The sequence below is a fragment of the Dromiciops gliroides genome, chromosome 2 (assembly GCF_019393635.1).
Source record: "Dromiciops gliroides isolate mDroGli1 chromosome 2, mDroGli1.pri, whole genome shotgun sequence".
NCBI lineage: Eukaryota > Metazoa > Chordata > Mammalia > Microbiotheria > Microbiotheriidae > Dromiciops > Dromiciops gliroides.
Window position 1 is genome coordinate 541,557,863 of NC_057862.1, and position 11,728 is coordinate 541,569,590.

At 38.5% G+C, this 11,728-nt stretch overlaps 1 protein-coding gene across 3 annotated transcripts in view; it reads left to right on the forward strand.

Moving 5' to 3' along the window:
- The window catches only part of SLC39A14 (solute carrier family 39 member 14), a 68,838-nt gene extending 59,592 nt beyond the window's left edge, over nucleotides 1-9,246 (forward strand). For all 3 annotated transcript variants that reach the window (XM_043983887.1, XM_043983888.1, XM_043983886.1), the window contains 4 exons: nucleotides 877-1,065; nucleotides 1,215-1,422; nucleotides 4,667-4,851; nucleotides 6,022-9,246. In XM_043983887.1, the coding sequence (XP_043839822.1) occupies nucleotides 877-1,065; nucleotides 1,215-1,422; nucleotides 4,667-4,851; nucleotides 6,022-6,168 (729 nt within the window). In that variant the 3' untranslated portion in view covers nucleotides 6,169-9,246. The remainder of the gene's footprint in view (nucleotides 1-876; nucleotides 1,066-1,214; nucleotides 1,423-4,666; nucleotides 4,852-6,021) is intronic.
- Nucleotides 9,247-11,728: the final 2,482 nt, after the last annotated feature.

The following is an 11,728-nucleotide window of genomic DNA, read 5'->3' on the forward strand; positions in this document are numbered from 1 at the left end:
GTTATAAAGTGTGTTTGCATCTCACCTCATGGGTAGACCAGTGGGAGGGAGTGGGAAGGAGATCCAAATTAAGTAGTGATTGACCCAAGATGACAGCTCTGGTCCAATAACACGAGTACATTAACATCTCTCTGGTCTTATTCTAGTTCCAAATGGCAGTTCTGTTCTGAGTTTTATCCACATAGGGTGAGGTACAGAATAATTCTGTTTGGAATATGACAACAAAATGATGAAACTGGTTTTCTGGTGTGACTTGTTAATTGACTATAATTAACTAAATTATATATATATGTATGTATATTTGTGTGTGTATATATACACACATATATATGCATACATATATATCTCTACATCTATCTATCTATATACAAATTGACTGGAAAGGCTATTCTAGAAGAAGGATTCTAAGAAGGTTTTGAGGAATGTCAATCTTGTTAAAATTAGGTGTACATATGTATAGCTTCCTAAGGTGATACCTTGTGGGGTAAAGGCAGACGACGGTCTTCAAGGCTTTTTTGGATGTTATAAATTTGGATATGTTTGTTTAAAAAATACAAATTCATTTTATAGTCATATTTCATACTACCTCATGACCTCTTTTATTCATATCTTGTATACTAAATCATATTTACACCTTTTATCATTATTTAACTTTGCAAGTATATTACCTTGTCTCCCCCAACTAGATTGTAAGTACCTAGGGATGAGCTCCATGTCTTATATTTCTTGTTATCTCCCCACGGTGCCAACCAAAAGTATCTCATACATAGTTTAATACTTACTAGATGCATGTTCATTTTATGGACAATAAGGAGAAGAAATACCTCACTTTTAGTTGATCACTGCCATGTGTCCTTTATCTTCCTGTCCCTTTAGCATCAACATGGGCATAGCCATTATGTCTCTGAGACTCTCCCTTCTAAGAAGGACCAGGAAGAGGGAGTGACTGAGAAGTTGCAGAATGGAGACCTGGATCACATGATACCACAGCACCTGAATAGGGATCTGGAGGGCAAGGCCCCAGGAATGGATGAGAAGGTCATTGTAGGTTCTCTGTCTGTCCAGGTAGGTGGGTCTTCATTTGTTGAAAGTCAGAGAACCGTATAATTAGTGTTGGAGCTCTGGGGGTGTGGTTCTCCAACCCTTTATAGGAAAAGCTCTCCTCTCTAATATTCTTACTGATTGGAGTTGGGGGGAAATTGGCTCTCTTATAGGACCTGCAGGCATCCCAGAGTGCATGTTATTGGATAAAAGGTGTCCGCTACTCTGACATTGGCACATTGGCCTGGATGATCACCCTGAGTGATGGCCTCCACAACTTCATTGATGGCTTGGCCATTGGCGCCTCATTCACAGTGTCTGTTTTCCAAGGCATCAGCACCTCAGTGGCCATTCTCTGTGAGGAGTTTCCACATGAGTTGGGTATGTAGGGACCTTCTTGTTCTGATTGTGCTTGTACCCTTTATGGGATCTATACATCCCTACTTCCAGTTTTGCAAAAATACTTTTTAAAAAAAATTTTATTTTTTGATGAGGCAATTGGGGTTAAGTGACTTGCCCATGGTCATATAGCTAGTAAGTATCAAACATCTGAGGCCAGATTTGAACTCAGGTCCTCCTGACTCCAGGGCTGGTACTCTATCCACTGTACCACATAGCTGCCCCAAAAATACTTTTTTATAATAATTTGTAGAATGTAAGCTCCTTGGAGGTAGGGATTGTTTTACTTTGCATCCCCAGTACCTACCATAGTACTTTGCACATAGTAGGTACCTAATACATTTTAAAAATTGAATTAAAACTTAATCTGGTTTGAGGGGCAGCTAGATGGCACAGTGGATAGAGCACTGGCCTTAGAGTCAGGAGTACCTGAGTTCAAATCCAGCCTCAGACACTTAAAACTTACTGACTATGTGACCCTGGGCAAGTCACTTAACCCCAATTGCCTCACACACACACAAAAAAACAACAACAAGCAAACAAAAACTTAATCTGGTTTGAAATTTAGCCTCCTGCGAAAAATATTTGCCAATTTTGGATATAAGCCATATAAGATTTTCTTTTGTCTCCTTACTCTTCTGGGTAACATGATTATGAAAAACAAGCCTCTATTCTACTGTTCCAATGTGGCATAGAGGTGACCCTCATGCTTGAAGACTTTACCCAAAAATAAATAAATAAATGAAAAATTAAAATTAACATTTTTAAAAATTAAAAAAGGGGAACAGCTAGGTGGTACAGTGGATAAAGCACTGGCCCTCCTGGATTCAGGAGGACCTAAGTGAAAATCCAGCCTCAGATACTTGACACTTACTTAGATGTATGACCCTGGGCAAGTCACTTAACCTTCATTGCCCTGCAAAAAAAAAAAAAAAAAAGACTGTACCCAAGGAGTGCAAGGTCTCACCAAACTAAAGTAAGCCTAGCCATGGACTGCCTGTCAGTTGTTACAGGCCCAGATCCACTAAATGCAGGGAGGGTCATCACCTGAAAGTTGACCACCAGATAACTGAATTTTTTCCACCCTCACAGCAGCTCATGAAAACCAGCTACCAAGGCAAGAAGGGATTGTTATCTTTGTCAATGCACTCACTACCCGCATTGATGAAACTGGGCATCTTTCTAATATTAATGTGTCATTTTAAAAGAGATGTTATATGTTCCGTGCCCATTATCTCCCAGACTGAGAGCATTAAAAGCTGTCAGAAGTATAAGCTGGAGCTTCTGTGAAGCCATTTAGCTGCTAAAATGTGAGCCAGAAAAAGGAAATGAGTACTGTGATGAACTTACACATTTTGCTTCTTTTTTAAAAATTTTTTTAAATAATAAACATTTTTATTTAAAGTTTTGAGTTCCAAATTTTGTCCCTCCTTCCCTCTCTCCCCTCCTCCCTCCCTGAGGCAATAAGCAATCAGATATAGGTTATACATGTGCATTTATATAAAACATTACCATATTAGTCATTTTGTATAAGAAAACTTGAATAAAAGAAAAAAATGAAAAAAGTGAAAAATAGCATGCTTCAGTCTATGTTCAATCAATATCAGTTCTTTCTCTGGAGGTGGATAGTATGCTTCATCATTAGTCCTTTGGGATTGTCTTGGAACATTGTATTGCTGAGAATAGTTTAGTCATTCACAGTTCTTCATTGAACAATATTGCTGTCACTGTACACAACATTCTCCTAGTTCTGCTCACTTCACTATACATCAGTTCATAAAAGTCTTTCCAGGCCTTTCTGAAATCATCCTGCTTGTCATTTCTTACAGCACAATAATATTCCATTGCCATCATATACCACAGCTTGTTTAAGCCATTCCCCAATTGATGTGTATTCCTTTGATTTCCAATTCTTAGCCACCACCAAAAGAGCTGCTATAAATATTTTTGTACAAATAGATCTTTTTGCAATGTGAAATGTACTGTATACAAAATAACAGCAATACTGCAAGATGATCTGCTGTGAATGACTTGGTTATTTTCAGCAATGCAGTGATCCAAGATGACTCTGAAGATCTTATGAAAAATGCAGTCCATCTACAGAGAGAGAACTGATGGTGTCTGAATACATATTGAAGCATAATTTTTATTTGTTAGTTCTTTTATCTGAAGTTTTGTTTTGTCTGTTTGCTTTCACAACATGGCTAATGTGGAAATGTTTTGCATGACTGCTCATGTATAGCTTGTATTGAATTACTTGAGTTCTTGGGTGGGGGAGGGAGGAGGAAGAGAATTTGGAACACAAAGTTTTTTTTTAATTGATGTCAAAATTTGTATTTACATGTAATTTGGGAAAATAAAATTCTAAATTAAAAAAAAAAACACAAATAGGTCTTTTTCTCTTTTGGGGGAAATCGTTGATCTTATGATAAAACCTAGCAGTGGTATTACTGGATTAAGCACCAGCCCTGGATTCAGGACTCCCTGAGTTCAAATCCGGCCTCAGACATTTGACACTTAACTAGCTGTGTGACCCTGGGCAAGTCACTTTAACCCTCATTGCCCTGCAAAAAAACAAAAACAAAAACAAAAAGATATGCACAGTTCTATAGCTCTTTGGACATAATTCCAAATTGCTCTCCAGAATGGTTGGATCTTTTCACAACTCCACCAAAAGTGGATTAGCATCCCAGCTTTCCCACATCCCCTCCAGAATCCAACAGTTTTCTTTTCCGTTATATTTGCCACTCTGATAGGTATGAGGTGATACCTCAGAGTTGTTTAAATTTGCATTTCTCCGATCAGTAGTAATCTAGAGCATTTTTTCATATGACTATAGATAGCTTTGATTTCTTTGTTTGAAAACTGCCTGTTCAGATCCTTTGACCATTTATCAATTGGGGAATTGCATTTTGCTTCCCCATCAAATAAGACCGAAATTGAAGCCAATTCTCTTCTGTATGTCTTTATTCATTCATGTGAGTTAGTTTCTGACATGAGACTAGGCATTTGGCTAGTTTTCCCAATCCTAGGCAGGTCCAAAGCCTTTGGATATATTTGCTTTTACTCTCATTTGTTTTATGACAACTTTGGGGATAAAACCTAATTATCCATGAACTTTATTTTTGAAAGTCTGTCCCTTCAAACTTTTTCCATCTTCCATAACCCATGTCATCCTTCACAGCTTAATCTTATTTTTTCTTCCTTCTTTTGCTCACTTTCTTAGGCGACTTCGTCATTTTGCTAAATGCTGGAATGAGCATCCAACAGGCTCTCTTTTTCAACTTCCTCTCTGCCTGCTGCTGCTACCTGGGTCTGGCTTTTGGGATTTTAGCTGGCAGTCACTTTTCTGCCAACTGGATCTTTGCTCTGGCTGGGGGAATGTTCCTATATATTGCCCTGGCTGATATGGTAAGTCTTCAAAAGTTAATGCCAAAAAATTTGAAACTAGAAATCTTATAAAAACAAATGTTGAAAACTATCTCTACATGTAAAATAATAAAATACTTTTATAATTTAAAAAAATTAATGCCAGTTAGGAAAAGCTGAACCCGGTCCTTACATTCTTTGCATAAAAAGGTCTCTCAAGAAGATATTATTATGTTCCAGCAAATATATACTAACTTTAATGTAATTTTCAAGTATTATCCCACTGGTCCTGAGCATTTCTCAGCTTCTGTATTTCCAAAGGTTTTGTTCCATATTCCAGTGTTTGTATTTTCATTTCATTAAACTCTGCCATCCAAGTGCCCTCCCCCCCAAAAAAAGAAGAAAAAAATATTATGTCCCCTAGGGAAGTGTTGTGAGCACCTTATCAAATGAAATAGTATATATACAGCACTTTGCACACCTTAAAGTTCTATATAAATGCTAGTTATTTATTGTAATCATATTTCATCAGAGCCCTGACTTAATGATACTTAAAGATTATAGAACAGTTTTCACAAGAGATGATGAATATGTTGACCATCCTGGTCCATTATCACTTCATAAAATGCCTCAGGCTCTCTTGGATCCTCAAAGGTGAATGGCACCCTTAAACTTGCTAACTGGTTGCACTGTGTTGCTATATTTCCAGCACAAAGCATTCCTGACAGCTGTGGTTGGCCTTGGTTGACTCATTCCCCACCAATAGTGTGAGGCTTAGGGTAAGAGCCTAGTGAAAGCCCTGTCTCCTTTCTCCAAACTACAGATGACCATGGATACAAGTGTATACTTGTTCCATGTGGCTGGCCCAAATAGCTTCTGTACCCCCACGCCATTGCTGACTGCATTCTGGAGGCAGATCCAACCATAGATGTCCTGTGGACTTCTGTTTGTGAAAGGCTTGTTTTCAGCCAGATTTCAAAGGCTAGTAGGAATAGCACCTTGTTTCCTATTACTCCAAAGTTGTAATTGCCCTGGAGAAAAGTCGGGCAGATGTGACTGTTCAATTCTACCTGCTGCTACTGTTGTCTTCAGTTCTTTCACATGGGAATTGTAGCAGCTTTCAGAACTTGCCAGGACCTGTACTGTGTTAATAGGAAGATGTATAAGGACAGAACTTTAACTCTCTCATTCTCATTGTGTTTTTCTCTTTAGTTCCCAGAGATGAATGAAGTTTGTCGAGAAGATGAAAGGAGTGGCAGCGTCCTGATTCCTTTTATCATCCAGAATCTGGGCCTGCTCACAGGCTTCACCATAATGCTACTTCTCACTATGTACTCAGGGCAAATTCAAATAGGGTAGTGCCATGCCATAAATAGTGGGGCTAGCAGTGGGACACACTGGGGTACCCTGTCAACAGGTAGCACCGGCTTGAGGACTTGATTTCAACAAAGCATGATGGAAGAGGCATTTCTCTAAAAGGCTGTTCCGTGGACTCTAGTACCCCATCTAAATGTCAGATCTCTCAAAAACACTGTATGCTAGAATAAACTTCCCTAGTAACTGGTTGCTAGGTAGTAGTACCTCCCACCCCTCTGCCCACTCTCTTTTCTTAAAGTGACTCTGGACCCTGAAAACAACATAGAAGACAGACCCAGCTTCTCTCTTTGGCTACTTTCTGGTATCTCTCATGAGCAAGCACTGCAGGCAGTGATACCGACAAACTCCAGAATCTGTTTCCTCTCTGATCCAGCACATATCCCAGACTCTAACACAAAACTGTAACTAGTTGTCATGACTTGATATTAGGAGATACATCTGGACCTCACCGTGTCACTCTTTTGAGAAAAGTTCACCTCTCATATAGAGAGAGGATCCATCTCACCCCTTCAAAATTTCTTTAGCTGCCTCATGCTTTTCAAAAGGAATGGGGCTAAGGATGCTTTTATGAGAAGGATCTATTGAGTGGGGAGAACGAAAGCAAAAATGAGAAGAAAGACAAAATGCCACATTTCTTCTGCAGTGATGATGGCTTCTCCTCACTGAGGGACCGTTGTGTGCTGAGCTTCCACAGGCATCCCCAGCATGTCCTGACTTTTCCTCTCTTCCAAACTAGTTAAACAATAGACATAACTGTTACCGTTTCAGCCTCCTCTTTCCTCCAGAGTAACACTGAGAATGGAGGAAAGGGATTCCCTCAGCTTCCAGGAAGTGGTTCTTGCCTCTTTAGAAGCATCTCCCTGGAGCATTCAGGGTGTTCTTGTTAGGGAGGAGACTATCCACATCTTCCCCCCAAGTCAAGACCTCTACTATAGAGGCAAACCGAGAGGGGGCAGATGGAAGAAGAGTGGGGCTGGCCAAGATTCAGAATGTGTTAAGGGGAAAATAGTGAGTGACTGGACGTGGCCAAGTGTGAGGTCAGGAAGCCTTGGCTTGAGCAGTGTAGAGGACTTATTGATTGCACTGTGTATTAGCTTACAATGCCACTGCCTATTGTAATGCTTTCCAAGAAAAACAAAATAGAGGTAGTAGTGTGATTGGTCTTTGATAATACCAACTTTCTAAAGAAGATGGACGAACCTGCTGAAGCTAGAGCCAAGCCCTAGGGAGTGTGATGGTATGGTCAGAACTTTGGCTTCAAGGGATAGCTGTTCCCCAAGTTCACTAGGTGAATTGATTTATTATTATCATATTGATAATGTCTAATTCTTCAGCCACTTGGGCAGTGAAGACCCCTGGAAGCCATTTAAGCAGTGCCTCACTGTTGCAGCCCAGGGCCTGTCTTGGCTAATACTCATTTACTTAATTGGGAAGGTTGGTAGTTCACTGCTAGCATCTATGACTTTTCTTCTCATGTCTGCACATGAGCATAGGGCTGATCTATAAGAGAAGGTACTGCAACACCCTCCATCATAAACTAATTAAAAACAACATCTTTCTTTTTTTTGATCCCCTGGAGAACTTTCCTCATGTCACTATCCCATAGGAAAAAAATGAGGGAATTGCTGACAATTCACTCACTGACAAGAGTTTTCCTTTTTGTCTTGCTTGTTGCCTTGGGCAGGCTGAGGCTAGGCCAAAGGAGAACATTTGGCAGTAAGGGTTGTGGGATGTGCAGCTTTGATCAGAATTAAGGTCCACTTGTACCAAAGAGCTGTTTTCTCAGATTTTGGAACCTATCTTTCTCTTATTTTAAATCAACTCTTTTGCTTCTTTTTCCCCCCAGAAATGCTTTCAGGAACTGGGGAAACAAAATCTACTATAGATCATTCTCCAATACAGGAGAACCAACAGAAAACCTTTATTTTTCTTAACTCACATTTATATTAAAATGTGTAAATATCTCTCCTAAAGAATTCTGACTTTCCAAAACTGTACTAAATTCTTGGCCTTAGAGGAGAGTATCAGTTTAGGGTCGATGGCTTCCTGACATAGGAGAGTTGTTCAGTGGTATAAAAATTATTTGAAATCACTTAAAAATTTGAAACGTTTAAAAATACAGCATTTTATTCTTTCTTGCATACATATTAACTTAAGAACTTTCTTTCCCTTCTCCCATAGCTGTCCCAAGAAAGTTCACATTACAATGTAAAATGGCAAAGCCAGATACAGCAAGGAGAAGGGACTTCCAATATTATTGCAATCAACTGAAAGCTGCCATTAGCAATAGACCTGCCTCATATGCTGAAAATATGTCTGTCATGTATTGGTGGAAAACTCAGTGACATTTTAATATGCATTTTCCCCTGGTTTTTAACTGTTGAATGTGCAGTTTTAGAGCAATTTGATAGATGTCGAAGGATTATACTCTTATCTCTACCATCTGCACCTCCACTTTTACTGCCTTTGTTGGCTAGCTCTATTTTAAGATCTGAAATAGGGGAGGATTGAGATGGGGGAAGAAGAGAAAAAGTGGTAAGTCTAGTGTTTCACTCCCAGGGAAGGAGAGAACACAAAGTTAGGCTACGATACTATTCCCTACCACTTTTGAAGGAAGCAGCTTTCCCTTCTGTTACTAGGCCACAGGATTATTCCCAGCCTTTGCAGAGTTAGGAGCTGGACTGAGGTGAGAACATTTGGAGAAGTTAACACTTGAATGCCCAATGCTGGCACATTCTTCAATCTTTATTCACCTTCAGTCGGCCTTCCCTACAGTCTTTTCTTAAATGAGCCACCTACTAACACAGTGGTCTCAAGATGGCAATTTGAAGAAGCGCTCTATTATTTCACTTAGCAGTACACATTGCATTGAGGGCATGTAAAAGGGGAAATCAATTGAGTTGAGTTTATTGTTCATTCCTTTTTACAGTTCTACAATTCCATCACAGTGTTCTTTTAAAAAACTCAGGTGTTATAAGGAAAAAAAACCCAAAATATATTGTCATGTGGACTGTGACCATTTTATTTGTAAGATTCTATAAATAAATTTATATTCTGTAATGACTGAGAATCTTAAGCGTGGTCTGTTGCCAAACTGTACAGGATTAAACCGGCCTTAAACACAAGGTGGCGCAAGTGTACACCATTTTTTTCAGGTGGGGTTAGTTCAAACTAGATCCTGTTGATGGTTGGTTTGTCCTTGTTCATTCTGAGAATGGGCAGCTTACACATTTTAAAACAGTGGTTTCAATACTAGATAATTCACGGTGTCATTGACGTTGGGAATAGAGAGTTTGGAATGATTTTCTAGAGAAACTATGACTATTTTCGCAAAGCAAAGAGTTGTCGGGTTAGCTTAGTTCATTAAAGTGACATTTCCAGGGGTGAGGATGGGTGGGGCTGAGAGTGGGGGAGGGAATAACAAAAAAAAAAAAATTAGGAAAAAGTTTAAAAAATGAGCAAAACGAATAAACACATCTGCAGTTATTAAATGTGATGCTCCACGCCTTCCTTCTAAAGGGGGTAGGAGGTATTTTCTTCTATCTCTTCTTTGGAGCCAAGTTCCAAAAGAGTTTTAAAATCACAACCTGAACCTATCCCTATGTTGATTTGTCATCATCATACATTGATGCAGGGCAAGGTTCTGAAGGAGGAAAATGACACATTTGTATGAAAATATCACAACTTTTTTCTGTAATGGCAATGAACTGGAAACAACAGGGGTACCCATCAATTGGAGAATGGCTGAATAAAACATGATAATAGTATATTAATAGAATAGTATATTATTTTGACAAAAGGGACAGAGAAACCTGGGAAGATGGCAGAGTAAACTGATGGTAAAGTGAACAGAACCACGTGTACAATTTGTACAACGTCATAAAGACAAATAACTTTGAAAACGTATAGAACTGATCAAAACAATGACCAACCAGGATTCCAGAAGATAGATGATGAAGTATGCTACGAAACTTGTGACAAAAGATATGATGGATTCAAAATGTAGAATGAGACACATTTTTGGACATGGCTAGTATGGGAATTTGTTTAACTGCATATTTGGAGGTTTTTTAAAAAGTTTTTTTTCCTATAAGAGAGGGAGAGAAGATACATTTTTAATTGAAAAAATTAATTTTATAAAACAGAAGATTGGAGCACAGAAGTAACTAAGAAATGAACCTATGTTACAAGATTTTTCCTCCTACATGTTTTGATTTTGTTTTGTTTAGGCCTAATCCCTTCTTTAATTTAATTTCTTCATAATTCCACTTCTTCCATCTCCCCTTTCCCTCCTGTTTCTCTTTTGAATAAAATGTATTTCTGTACATGTGTGTGTGTGTTTATTCCTTCCTCTGACCAGTTAGAATGAGATTGAGGTTCCTCCTTGTTTTTATAGACTTCTACTTGAACACCCCAATTATGTGAAATAATTTTCCCTAGCCTCTCTTCCTCCCCCTGCCTCCACATCCCCCATCCCATATTCTTCTTTCCCTCCCTTTTAAGACTATCTAGACATACAAGAACTACTCATAGACCTTTTGTCTTTGGACCACCTCTATGACCCTTGATAATGATTGAGTGTAGGGAGGACACGTGTATCATCTCTTTCTCTCTTAGACCATAATCAGTTTATCTTTGTTTAGTCACTTGTGATTATTCACTCATGTTTGCCCTTTTATATTTGTCTTGACTCCTGTGTTTGCATTTCAAAATTTCTACATAGCGCTGGTCTTTTCATCAGTAGTGCTTAAAAGTCCTCTGTTGCATTAAAAATCAATTTTGTCTCCTGAAGGATTATACTTCGTTTTGCTAGATAAGTTATTTTTGGTTGTATGTCTATGTCCTTTACTTCCTGGAGTATCTTATTCCAACCCATGTTTCTTATAATGGTGGCTGCTAAATTGTGTTTCTGTAGTACCTTGGTACTTGAATTCTTTATTTCCGGCTGCTTGAAGTATTTTTTTCCTTTGATCCGAAAACTCTGGATCTTGGTTCTTATGTTCCTGGGAGTTTCCATTTTAGAATTTTTTTAGGAGGTGACAAGTGAATTCTACTGCTATTTTGTTTTTTTCTATTTTTAAATTTTTTGTTTTAATATCTCTTGTGGTCTTATAGTCATTAGCTTCTAATTTGGTCCAGTCTTCTTTTTAGGAGTTTGCTCTTTGGGAGTGATTTTATACCTCTTGTTCCAACCTGTCAATTCCCTTCCCAATTTTTTCTTCTCTAGCTCTCATTTCTTTTTCATGTTTTTAGTCAAGCACTTATATTTCATTTTTAAAACCTTTTAAACTCTTTTTTCAACTCTTCACCTCTCCTAGGAATGATAGCTGAACTTGTGCCCAGTTGGGTTTTTTTTTTTTTTTAGATTTTGCTTGCAGATATTTTGAAGTAATAGTCTTCTGAGTTTGGGTCTGAAGCATTCCTGTCCCCATAACAGTTTTTTTATGGTAAAATTATTTTTTTGTTTGCTCAGTCGTCCAAACTACTTCCTAACTTCAGACTTTATGTTAGGTCCAGGTTTTGCACAATTCTGGAGAAATAT